Source organism: Chelonoidis abingdonii, chromosome 14 (genome assembly GCF_003597395.2).
Source record: "Chelonoidis abingdonii isolate Lonesome George chromosome 14, CheloAbing_2.0, whole genome shotgun sequence".
NCBI lineage: Eukaryota > Metazoa > Chordata > Testudines > Testudinidae > Chelonoidis > Chelonoidis abingdonii.
In genome coordinates, this window is record NC_133782.1 from 12,282,849 (window position 1) to 12,296,454 (window position 13,606).

General features: G+C 42.1%; 1 protein-coding gene across 5 annotated transcripts in view; it reads left to right on the forward strand.

The window, feature by feature from the left end:
* The window catches only part of PMEPA1 (prostate transmembrane protein, androgen induced 1), a 71,683-nt gene extending 62,286 nt beyond the window's left edge, over nt 1-9,397 (forward strand). For 4 of the 5 annotated variants that reach the window (XM_032782589.2, XM_032782593.2, XM_032782591.2 and 1 more), the window contains exons 3-4: nt 3,788-3,841; nt 3,945-9,397. In XM_032782589.2, coding sequence (XP_032638480.1) covers nt 3,788-3,841; nt 3,945-4,493 — 603 coding nt within the window. In that variant the 3' untranslated portion in view covers nt 4,494-9,397. The remainder of the gene's footprint in view (nt 1-3,787; nt 3,842-3,944) is intronic. The other variant, XM_032782590.2, reaches the window with a different exon arrangement.
* Nucleotides 9,398-13,606: the final 4,209 nt, after the last annotated feature.

Consider the following 13,606-nt stretch of genomic DNA (forward strand, 5'->3'; position numbering starts at 1 on the left):
TGACTGCTACAGAACATGGAACTAAGAGATAGTCCCTGCCCCAAAGAGCTTACTGCCTGGATACGGCAGCAGGGTGGGAGGTGAGGATTCCAGGGGGAGAGAAGCTTTGAAAGTAACTTAATTCACTTAACAATATTTCACCTCCCCTTTTGAGAGCTGCCTTACACAGTGCAAAACCCAGAACCCTATCTAGTGGCATGGCGTTATTCCCTCTGCCCTGGGGAAAGCACTGGCCTTCCTGCTGCATAGCAGCCGCCCATGTGGAAACAGGTTGACATCACTGCAGGGGAAATGGAGAAGCAGATGGGATATTGCAATGGCACTGCCCACTGCTAAGTTAAATATAAAACATCTAGCAGAAGGCAGGGAGGCACTAGCTGCTCAGGAAGTTTGCCATGAGGACATTGCAAAGTAAACACTTAAATGTTTCAAAGTGATTCCCTCTGCTGCCCTTTGGTTCAGCTTCCTTGTAATCGAGGTAACAAACAGTAACCAAAGATACCTCCAAGCCAGCAAAGTTTTAATCCATGCGTACAGCCACAGTGAATGTCTCAAAGCCATGTATTGGCTCTGTATTCACTTCTGAGTAGTATCCTCATATCGCAGTATCTCTTCTGTTGCATTTTTTGCCTAGCCATACAACATAATCTCATGCCTCTTTTAGAGAGGTCTGCATTTGGTACAAAGAGCCAGATCCTTAACTGGTGTAAATTGGCATAGCTTCTTCCATTTCAGTGGTTCCATTGATTTACACTAGATGTTTCCACTGATTCAAAAGTTCTTTGGTATTCATTATTTTGAGTCCCTTTTGCGGGGGGATAGAGGGGCTGTGTTTTTGTTTTGTCTCCAGACAAGATTTCAATCTGTGATGGGTGCAAGTGCCCTTTGTGGCTTTGGATTTTGAGGGAATTTTACCATAGAATATCCTCACAGAACATCACTTCATGTAGGCAAAGGAAGCCACATGCAATTAAATAGACTAAAACAATCAGTGCCTGTGTAGACAGTTACATATTAAAGTCTCAAAACTCCCTATGAAATATTGCATTGTTCACAACTATCAGACATTTCGGCTGCATAGATATATGGTATGAAACTAAAATTATAGATCCATTATCTTTAACTCCAAAGTATGTGGTTGTCATTATACTTAACCTCTTGCATTTCAAGGAGAGACTCCCTAAAAACCACAGAGAAGTGAAAAGAATCTGGGACATCTCTTTTCCATATAAATCCCTGTTTTTCTTCCACTGATAACAGAACTGCCTTGAGATTTGTGTGCAGAAATTGAGCTTCAGAAGCAAGTACTTGACTGGATTCTTGAAGTATCTGACATCACATGCAGTGCCACAAAATATATTTTTCTAAAATTGGGGGAAAATAGAGAGAGAGAGAGAGAGAGAAAGGTCGTGCAAGTGGATGGGAGTCCTCTAATTCAGAATGCACTGTTGGATAAGTTAATTTTCCTCCTACCTAATATTAACAGATATGTTTTCATTATTTAAAACCCCACAAAATTAGAGTCACTTTGGCACCAGAGTTCACACACGTGGATCTCAGTGTTGCCACTTGTAAGCCCGCCGGTTCGGGCCTCGTCCCCCTCAGGTGCGGCGGGGAGCCAGGGCGCCTCCTTCTAGGCAGCGGGAAGGGTTCCACGCCGGTCCTGTACTTGAGGGTCAAGCAAATAAGGTCTAGGGGCCCTGGCCCTTAGGCAGGGCGGGGCAACAAACAGTTCAGGCTCAGCTCCTGGTCACAGGGCTGAGCAGACAAAGTCTAGGGGCCCTGGCCCTTGGGCAGGGCGGGGCACCAAACAGTTCAGGCTCTGGCCCTTTGGGGCAGGGCAGAGCGGTAACAAAGTCTAGGGGCCCTGGCCCTTGGGCAGGGCGGGGCACCAAACAGTTCAGGCTCTGGCCCTTTGGGGCAGGGCAGAGCGGCAGCAAAGTCTAGAGGCCCTGGCCCTTAGGCAGGGCGGGGCACCAAACAGTTCAGGCTCTGGCCCTTTGGGGCAGGGCAGAGCGTTAACAAAGTCTAGGGGCCCCGGCCCTCAGGCAGGGCAGGGCACCAAACAGTTCAGGCTCTGGCCCTTTGGGGCAGGGCAGAGCGTTAGCAAAGTCTAGGGGCCCCGGCCCTCAGGCAGGGCAGGGCGGTAACAAAGTCTAGGGGCCCTGGCCCTCAGGCAGGGCGGGCACCAAACAGTTCAGGCTCTGGCCCTTTGGGGCAGGGCAGAGCGGTAACAAAGTCTAGGGGCCCTGGCCCTTAGGCAGGGCGGGGCACCAACCAAACTGTAGCACAGCTCAGGGGTTCTGGGTGAAGGGGAATTCTGCCACCCGCTTACGGGTGGCAGGGGGAACGCAGGCCCACCCACTCCTCTGCGTTCCAGCCCGGGGCCCTGGTAGCAGCAGTCGCCGCTAAGGCGGTCAGTGGGGATCCGGACCGAAACACACTGACAGGGTGATCAGTAGGGCTCCCGACCGAAACACACTGACAGGGTGGTCAGTGGGGATCCTGGCCGATACACACGGCCATAGGCTCGGGGCCTTCTGCGGCCTGACTGTAGTCAGCCGCCCCTGGGCTACTTCCAACTTCCCCCTCCCCTGGTACCTGTCCTCCGTCGGCGCATTCCGGTGGGTCCCAGACCATAGGTTCCTCGGAGAACTGGGGGAGAACAGGCACTGGCGCCTCCTCCGGCCAGTGGGCGCAGGGTAGTTCAGGCTGAGGGTCCTCAGGATACCCGGCACGGGGCAGGTCCGGCCAGCGCTCCTCTGGATACTTGGCCCGAGGTAGGTCCGGCCAGCGCTCCTCGGGATAGTGAGCACAGGGCAAGCTGGGCCGAGCGGGAGCTCGGGCCTCCACGTCTGTGCTCTTCGGCATCCTGGGCTCAACTGAGCTCTGGGCCCTGGCTTTTATACTTCCTGTCCCGCCCCTTGACTTCCGGGGGGCGGGAACAGGTGGTACTGGCTCCGCCCATGGAGGTACCTGCTCTGGCTCTTTCCCCTCAGGTGCGGCGGGGAGCCAGGGCCGCCTCCTTATACCACTACTGCAATTTTATCATGAGTCTTACTATATTTGGTGATTTTTTTTCTTAAGTCCTCAGATGGTGGAGTATAGTTGTTACTATATACAAATTTCCTATTAAAAGAAAAGGTACATTTCTAGCCCTTATAGTTGCAGAGAAAAGTTTGAAAATGTGAATTATAAAGGCTGTAATAGCAGAAGCAAATAAGGAACCTTTTTAAAAAATAATAATAATAATAATTTTAAGCTAATCTCGGTGGTTTTTGGGCTTGGCTCCTGATTGAGTGCCTGAGGTTGGTGATACTGAAATCTAATGGCAGGACTGGGGACAATGCTTGAACACAGGTAAGACTACTCATGCCTGAGCACCAAAAAGTGAAACTGACCTGAAAAACAAAATTAAAAAACAACTCTAATGAGAGAGAGAGTAACACTGGTGTTGTTTTCACTGTCCAATTCAAGTTGTAAGTGAGATTAAAAAAAAATAGAAAGCATAAATGATGAAAATCAGATTTTGAGAATTCTTTTGGTGTTAATAATCTAATGCTCTTAATAATGCAGGTAAGAATATTGACTGTTTTTAAGACCTGTGACTATATACTTCACTTTTATAAATTATGTGGCTCCACTGACTGGAGCTACATCGATTTACACCAGCTGATGTTCAGGCCCAGAATGTAACTTGGTAAAATTCCTTTGAAAATATTTGGCATTTTAGATTCTGGCTGGACAGGAATGATTCTCAATTCTCCTCTTATTCTTTCCAATGTAGGAAGGAAGTCTGTGGCCTTCAGAAAGCACAGTGTCAGGAAATGGAGTAACAGAGGTGAGGACAAGGCTGGTATTGCATAATAACCTCATCTGTTTACATGCAGGCTGTGATACAGGCTGAAATGTTCCCAAACTCACTCTCTCTCCCTTGTCTTCAGCAGCAAATCTACACTCCAAGACCCACAGACAGACTATCAGTTCCATCGTTTTTGCAGAGGGACCGTTTTAATAGATTCCAACCAACATACCCCTACATGCAACATGAGATTGACCTCCCACCCACCATCTCCCTATCAGATGGAGAGGAGCCGCCTCCTTACCAGGGACCCTGCACACTACAACTCCGAGATCCAGAGCAGCAAATGGAACTAAACAGAGAATCGGTCCGGGCCCCTCCCAATAGAACCATCTTCGATAGTGACTTGATAGATAACTCAGTGTTCGGAGGGCCTTGCCCACCCAGCAGTAACTCTGGCATCAGCGCAACCTGCTATGGAAGCAATGGTAGAATGGAAGGACCGCCGCCGACCTACAATGAGGTGATAGGTCACTATCCAGGATCTACATTTTTCCAGCACCAGCAGAACAACAATGGCATGTCCTCGATACTGGAGGGCAGCAGACTCCACCATTCACAAATCAATGGCCTTGAGAGCACAACTGCGTGGAACAAAGAGAAAGAGAAACAAAAAGGACACCCCTTTTAAAAACGAAAAACATCAAACACGAAAGTAAGAACACTCTGCACTTCTCATTAAAAGAAAAAAAGAGAGAGTAGGGGAAGACGAGCAAAAAATAAGAAGCCCTTTCCCACCACTCTGTGTATTATATTTACTTGTTATGTCTGGTCTGAATGCACAAGCCAAGAAAGCTTGCAAAAACTTTTCTTTATTGAGCTGCATCTAGAAGTTTAAAAAGGAGAAAAAAAAAAAAGAATCAACCATAGTCATTCATTTTTTGTTGTTGTTGTTGTTGTTTCTAGTTGAGCTGTGTGTGTGGATGCTTTTTTTTTTATTTCACTTAACTTTAAAAAAAATATTTGCACAAAAACGTTTTGTTTAAAGATCTGCAATATATATATAAATATATATTAAAAAATAAGAGAAACTGTATGTGTGAGGAGCAGAAGTATTTTTGTATTAGAAGAGGCCTAGTAAAATAAAAAAAAGTTTTTGTTGTTTTCTGAACTAGGAGGAAAAAATGGCAATTTTTTGAGTGCCAACTCAAAAAATGTGTATTACATTGTAAAAAAACAAAAACAAAAAACAAAACAGAAAAAAAACAGAAAAAATCAAAAGCAGGGGTTTAGAGTTATTTATATAAATGTTGAAATTTTGCACTATTTTTTAATATAAATATGTCAGTGCTTGTGTTGGTCAAAGCCTCTATTATGTCTACCACAAAACTGTTAAGGGATGCATTTCAAAGTGAAGAACAAACTAGCTGGAAGGGAGTGGAAAAATCCTAAAGTTTAAGTGACAACCTTGAAAGGAACATTGCAAGAGAGACTGCATCTTATGCAAATCTTTAATTTTCATGGTCACCTGAGTGTTACCCATACAATACAGTCTGCTACTGGGTAGGTTAGTGATAGTCACTGCTTTATACATTCCCTATAGAACAAGAGGACTTTGTGTGTTTGCATATATGTTGCCAGTTAGGATTATTGGAGTTAAAAAGCAAAAAGCTCTCAATACTTCTGTGAATTAAAAACAGAAGCAAACAAATTACCCTTTTTTTTTTTTTTAATTTTTTTGAGGGGTGGGGCAGGGGTGGGGGCTAAGCTTCAGTCTGAAGGAAAACAATGGGTTTTTTGTTTTTTGTTTTGCTTTTCTTTAAATATTAAACTGAAAGGCTCTGTTTTGAGAGAAAGCGGTGGTTATTGAGGTTAATGTGAGTAAACGCTAACATAACTGAAGTCTGGCTTTTTGGATAGGTTTTTAAATGGGACACCGAAACAAGCGTTACAGTCTATAGTTTGTTCACGCCATTTTCATAGATGTTAAACTGCAAAACTTTTATTTGGAATAAAACAGAGTGCAGTTGTCTTGCATAAATATCTGCAATCCTTGTACACTGCCTCTGGTTATTAATTGTTTTTCTTTTATTACTCTAGAGGCGTAAAAATCAATAGATGGAAATGAATCTGCTCCTGTGATGTATTAAATAAAGGCTAACAAAACCATGTTTAATGCTTTAGAAGCAAAACCCTTTACCTCTTCTGAATATTTCTTCATTCAAAACAATCACCATCCCTTGTTCCCCAATGTCAAGGTTCCAGCTTCTCCCTCCCCCCTTCCAAGCACCTGCTCAAAATCATTGGATGTGTTTTTAATTTATCTTTGTTTCATAAGCATTTTGTCTTACTATGCTATTGTTTACATTTTTTCTATTGTGTGGATATCTGATAGACTTTTTACCCTTGTGGTGAATTTGTATGTGACAGAGTGAAATATTAGAGAGAGAGAGAGAGAGAGAAACACATAAGGGAATAATTGTTCTTGCTACCTTGTGTGGATATTATTAGCTGAGCTACACCTCTCCATTTGCTGGGAGAGGATATCTACAAATGTGAGGAAGGGTCAGATGGGGGAACCACAAAGAGTGAAGATTTTACAAGGAGATGTAACTTCTTTTTCTGCAAGATGCTAACTAGTAGAGTAACATAAATGAAAGATATAAAGGCAATAACTATAAACTATTGTTGTTAAGCAACTTTTCCTATTACTTGAAAACAAACAAACCATGAGAACAGTTTTGAAGTTTTGACCATTTGAACAATATTTATATATATTTTAAAGGAGATAATGAATAGATGAACTTGAAGTTTGATCATTACTTTGTTTTTGCTTGTGGGTTTTTTGTTTTGTTTTGTTTTTGCCTGGTAGTAGTCCTGTACCTTCGCAGTATCACTGCCTGCTTTTCCACAGCTTCTTGAAATCGTCGTAACTTTACAAGTCATGTCACCTAAATTCTGTTGACCTTCAAAACAAGAAAACAAAAACAAAATAAAAAAAGTCATGCAAAGGAATAAATCTAGTTTGTCACAAAAGGTACAAAACTGATGAATTTATACAAGTTTTTAAAATTTATCTTTCCTTTATGTAACATGTCTATTTAGTGCCTTATTAAAGAAACAGTAACCCTCCCGTTACAGAGGGAGAAACAAATCTTTGCTAGTGTTGTGAGTTACCAGGGTCTGGTCTTCTGACCTTTAGATCCTTGCATTATATTTTCCCATTATGTATTTAAAAGGGGTACTGCTTCTTTAAATGCTCCCTTTCACCCACTAGACCCAGTTTGATGTGTCTAGCCATGTAAGGTGCTCCCTTCCTGCCATTTGTTTTCATGGACTGTTTATAAGGTAACTTGAATACATTTATGCACATCTCCTACTCCAGTGGGTAGGAAACTGTGGTGGATATTGTAAATGAGATACCAACCAAAAGACAAACTGAAATATAATATCTACTGCCCTCTTGAGCCAAAATGCGTGAATAGTATTGTTGGGTTTTCTTTTTTTGTTTGTTTGTTTGTTTTTTCTGTAGTCTAACTAGTTTGTTTGCTACAAAAATGGTTACCTCAGCAGGTTTTGGGTGGAGTGTGCATCACATCTAAAACTGTATAGTAAATATGGAAGCGTTATCCGGACTGGAGGTTGTTAAGTAACTGAACTGTCTTGTCATTGGTGGGGGTGGGGGGAATTAACATGCCCAAAAAACCTATAAAATCAATCAGAAAGATATCTGGCTCTCCTGAACACACTGTCTGATGGGGGTTGGCAAGAGAGGGTTCTGAAATGAATTGTGAAATAGAGCTGGTCAACATACAGAGAGTCTAATTTTCATCTTTTTTAAGACAGATGTCCACCTTTCCCTCCCCAACCCCAACCAGTTCCCAGGAAGAGTATTTTCATTTGTTTTTCACAGAAGATATGTCTGTATAAGTAGGAAGGCTCAAAACATGGAATTTTCATTGCAAAGGAATTCCCCTTTCAACCCATCTGTTGCACAAAGACAAAAAGGATCTATCTTTTCTTCCAGCAAGGTGTCCTTAACATCCACTAACCGGGATTTAGATATGGGCATATATGGAAAGGGAAACCATAGATTCCAACCAATCTAGACTTCCAGCAGCACTTAACCCTTTGAGGTGAAATCTGAGTTCTTCCGAAGTCAATGACAAAACTTCAGTTGACTTCACTGGAGCCAGGATTTACCTGCAGTCATCCCCCTCCCACCACCCCCCAACTCCTCTTTCTGCTTTGTGTAATCTATGTGTTTGTTACCCAAAAACTCAAGATGGGGCCCAAACCAACCCCAAGAGCCTAACAGGGTTTTAGGAATCATGGTCTAACTTTTTTTGCCTCAGGGTCCATTTCTACTGAATACTGATATCCCATATTACCACCAAGTTACTGAAGAACAGCTGTGCCGCACAACAGCTGATGTATCTTTGCCCTTGATTTCTCCCTGCCTTTCTGCAGATGAGAGAATTGTACTTGAACTTGATTGACTTCTGTAGTGTAGGACCATAATGGGAGATTTGCTGTTGATGTTAATGGGGGTGGGAAGGGAAGAGTTTGAAGCCCTTTGAGAAGGAGCACCCTTTCCGTTGTTTTTGAATTTAACAAAAGCAGAAGAAACAAGACATTGCTTATGCTTAGCAACCTCTTGTCCCAATCTGCCTGTTTGCTAGAAGTTTGACACGTTAGCTTTAAAGTCATGTTACCTTTTTTTCCTCTTATCTTCTAGTAGGGCAAACAGCATTCTTCAATAAAGTGCCACCAAAACTTAGTGAACTGCAATGTGAACAAGGATTTTTAAATACAGATGGCAAGGAAGAATGGGGTTTATTTGATTCTAACACTGGTAAAACTAAGTTCCCTTCACAACCCTTGATTTCAACAGTTGGAATATCAGCTTTACTGATCTAGTGCATTGTTTCCTTAAGTACTTTAAAATTCATTCTATCTTAAGTGGGGGAGTAAGGAGAACTGATTGCTTTCTTGGGAAATGACCCCTTTTGTATGCATATGAATCTATAAAATTGCACTAACTGCTATACTGAAAAAAATAAAAGCCCAACGTTTTTATTAAGGGTTGAAAAATGACTGAATCCAGATGTGTGGCATAAACAATGTTAGTCAAGAACAGAATGGATTTTTATTCTTTTCTGTCAGCTCAGATTTTCTATGTACAACACAAAGCTACAAAAAAAAAAAGTTTTCCAGAAACTGTGCTTCAAATTTTTGCTGTACTATAGAAGCTCATGAAGGACGACATTAAAGTCCTAATTTGCCTGCCTTATAGTCACATTTCATTGTATTGATATTTTCTTAAACTTCCAGTTGCATTGCTTTGGCTTTGAAGTTTGTTATAGGCAGTCCTATATCCTGAATTCTGTTCAAGTTTAAACATGTAAACTATTGACAGCACATGCAATGCAGTACTTATCTATATTTTGCTGTTTTAGTATGAATATGTACTTTGATGCCAATTTACAAGAATCTGTTGTAAACGCTTATTGTGTAACAGTAACCAATAGTGGCAATTATATGTCATTCTAAAAGCTGCAATACTTATACAATAAATTTTACAATACTTTGGAATGTTTGTTTTCACCTTTTGCTTTCTTAGCCAAATTCAGAGTTTGCCAACACAATGTATTTCTAAATGCAGTTCCCCAATTTTTGAAAACATTGGAAAAAAATATATCCTCAACTCTGTGTTTGTGTGTAGGGGAGTTAATCACTAACTAACATTCTTAATGGGCTAAAATGCCAAGCCAGTATATGTGTAGACGCTGTGGTTTTCAAATGAAGCTGTAGTCTGCTCCTGGTGTATTTGCATGCTAAATGTTTTTGTTTTGTGTGTTTGCGTGTGCATATGTGTGTCTGTGTGCACAACTAGGTACTGTTCTCTTTGGAATGTGCAGCTTTAATTGCAGAAGCAGCATTCCAGTTTTGCATCATGACACCAATGTATTCCACCCTTGTAATTCTGCCTTTGCAACAAGAGCATGGTTGATGGTGAGAAGTTCTTAACTTGAGTAACCATCAATCAACGGAGAACTGTCTAAGTTGACTTAAGTCTTAACACAGATAACTTTTGTGTGACTCGTTTACTTGGAGGCTGTGGTCAGCTTGCAGAGATCACAGATTAAAAACATAAGTTTGCAGGGTTTTCTTTCACTTTCCTAATGGTTCTAATAGCTGGGTTCAGCTTTGCAGGATGTGCCATAGAGTCTATTTTTTCTCTTAAAAGCATGAAGCGTCTAGTAACACTGCACTTCCATAGCACCACTCATCTGAGTGCCTCAAGTACTTTACAAATATTAATTAACCCTCCCACCAGCCCTGCTCTGTTGGTGGTGGTTTCGACATGTTCTAGATGGCTAAGCTGCACCACAGAAGGTAAGAGCAGCATTTCAAAAGTGGCCACTGGTCATAGGCACCTCAGGTTTTTGGGTGCCCAACTAGGGACAACGTGACTCTACTCTTCAGAGGTGCTGAGAACCTGCAGCTCCCATTGACTTCAACTGGAGTTCTGGTTGTTCCACACTTCAGATCAAACTGTCAAAGGTGGGCGCACAAAATCACTGACTGGTTTTGAAGACATCAGCGTGGATGGCTTGAAACAGATTAATGGCAGGACTGGGAAGAGAACCCAAGATTCCCAAATCTAACCCCCTAGACTACTTTATCATCTGCTTAAAGTGTTTTTAGCATTCAGTAGTCTTTCCTGCTGGGGAATACAAACATGGAGGGAAGCTATTATGCTAGTTAAACCTCCTTCCACTCCGCTCCTCCCAAGTATCTATCTATCTAATCATAGGATCTGGTGGATTGAGGTATTACACTGCTATCCTTCTGAGCTATTTGAATCTCATATAGACCTCCTTTCAAAATAAATTAATTCCAGATGCCATAAATTGGCCCAATTCTAGAATAAAACTACATTTCAGAAAGTGCATCCACCTCATCTCAAAGTGTCTGAAAATGTGTGTTTGAAAGTTGACACCTGACCAGTCATTTCCACCTGATGAATTCCTATTAAGTTATCAAAGACAGATCAGGTAAAGGATTCATGCTTTAGAAGAGTTAAATACCTGTGAGAGCCAAAGCTGTTGTGCAGGCAGCACTTGTAAGTACTGTCTCTGTATTAAATTGTCCTTTCAGTTTTTGGATGCACAAAACACTATCCTGAGGAGTGTGAGCTCGGAGCTGGGTGTGTATGTGCAAATGACCCAGTTGTGAAATCCTTTCTTTATTCAAACAATACTAAACTCCTGAGGATCATGGAACATTGATACACCAAACATCAAACAGTCACAAAGTCTTTTGTCTATCACATATTTAGAGCAACTGTTTGGTCAGGCACTCCTTGCAAAACTTGATTTAGCAGAATCTAATCCTTTTTTTTAAAAAATCAGGTTGGTGGCTTGTTATTGGAACAAAGTAATTACCGTCAGAAACTGGGCAGTCTTGGGTTTTTTCCCCTCTTTGCTTATGCTAAGTAGTCTGTCTAACACATTTTACTAGCAGGCAAATTGATGAAACAGGACATTTTAAGTGTATATTAGGGGATAATCTTAGGAAACAAAAGTAAAACTCCAGTGCGAGTATGTGCAGCAAAAAAGTGAGTCTGAGAGTTATGCATCTGCAAACAGGAAATGAAAACATCACCACATCACCTTCTTTGAAATTCACCAACCCCGTTTCATATCTCAGCTATTGTGCACTCCCAGACAGTTAATGTCAGCTGGATTAAACACCATGTGTTTCAGTATAAGTTAAGCCTGTGAGTAAGTCTCTGCGGGATCAAGGACCTAGTTTAAAAAAACAAAACAAAACCCAACAAGGCTGAAAAAGCACTGAATGAATTAGGTGCTCAGCTCTAATGGTGCAATAATGGAGTATGGCAGCTGTTGCACAATGCCCAAGTATTGACCATTAACTCAGGTACTAGGCAGCAAAAGCCAGAATCCAATACCATACCTAACCAGGGCTACAAATAGGGGTCACTATTCCTGAGCTGCTGCTAATGTTTACAGTGGTGTGCAGAGGGATTTCTTGTTCGTGTGTTCATACAGTACCTAGCATAATGGGGTCCTGGTCCACACACTACGATCATATAAATATATGGATATCAACTGTGCACTTACTGTAGCGTATGTCTCATGCTGCACATCCCCTTGGCAATGTTTCTTCTTAGTCACAACTGTGGAGTTGCGTATGCTTGTCCAAGAACTATTTACAAATTATTTCTCAGATCAAAAGCAGTAATTTATTTACATAGCATCCACTGCCAAGGATGCCAGGTAAAAAAACAGAGTCTGGAGGGACATGGTAAAGTACTGCCTGCCTACAGTATAAGGCAGATAACAAATGAGCATAGGCAATTTTAATATAAGCAACTGGAAAGGAAGGTGTTAGCAACCTGGTAATAGCCAGGTACTAGGCACCTTTGAGGAGGGAGTTTAACTTGGCATCTAGGATCACCTTTAACATAAATAATATTATTTTTAAAGGATGAGGGAATAAAATAGAGGTTTCAGGAGTGAATGAGTTCCACAACTAAAATGCAGTTTCCTGTTGCCTTCAGGTGTGATGGTGGGCATCCGAAATGGGGGTAGGATGTAAGACCAGATCCAAAGCCCCAGGGTTATGAGGCCAAAGCAAGGATAACGAGTTCTCTCCCAACAAAATGCCCATTGGGCATGACAGGGTAGAACATGTGCTAGGAGGTGGTGCTATTATCTGCTTCCTTACTCTGACATGTGCTCCATTGCCAGGCAGCATCTCCCCCTCCCACGTTTACATGACTGCAGTGCTTTATTGCCTTTTGGTGTGTTACTTCAAGACCACGGATTCCTGCTCCAAAGCGATTGAGATACTTGTAACTCTTGACCACCTTTTAGAAGAGCCACCCAACTTGCAAGTTAAAAAAACACACACCCTTGTCAGAGAAATGATGAACCTCTTGGCTCTTGTGAACAATTAACCTGCCCAGTTAAGTCTGAGAACTCTGTCGGACTGCGATACCCTTCAAAGAGTCTAAACCCGTGCAGCACTGCCAACAAGCCCATGCAAAATAGCTGTGGCGAAATGTGAAAACAATTGAAATGTAGCCCTTTTCAAATCACTAGCGCTACAATGAAACCAAAGGGTGGAGGGGATATTTTCATCCTGAGAGCTTCCCCTACTCCTCACCCCCACCCAGGTGGGTCACATTTTTCCTCTGTTATCCCGCCACCACCAAAAAGATCTCACAGCAGCTTTTCTGGGGTTGCCTTTTTGAGTGTTAAGTTGGTTGCTTGGGTTTAGTCAGATGGCTGAAGCCCATTTTATTTCCTAATGATCCCTGATTGGCTGAGCATAATTAACATGTTCGAGGGGATCAGCTGATGCTAATTTGACTTGTGTTTTTAGATCTGTGTGGGGAGGCATAGGCCCCTTAATTTTGCCAGAGAAGAGTGGACCTGGCCCCAAAAAGGAAGCTGGGCAGGGCTAATAGAAGACCAATCTTCCTTAACCAAGAATGAACCACCAAGTAGCTATGTCATGGGGAATATCTGGTTTGGCTCCAAACTAAAGTAGACATCTTTTTACTCTTGGTTCATTTTGTTGGAGGAGAGGTCTGTTGGGAAGAGGATGAAGGGGGTTATAAGGAATGGAGGACTGTGGACCTTGTGGGGACTCCTGTAGGATGGAATCAGCATTTAAAATTCTAGATGTTTGCCTGAACCTCTTACGGTTTCTCGGGTGCTAGTTTCATATGCATTTCTCCAATGCTGTGCCTAGCTTTCCTATACTGTT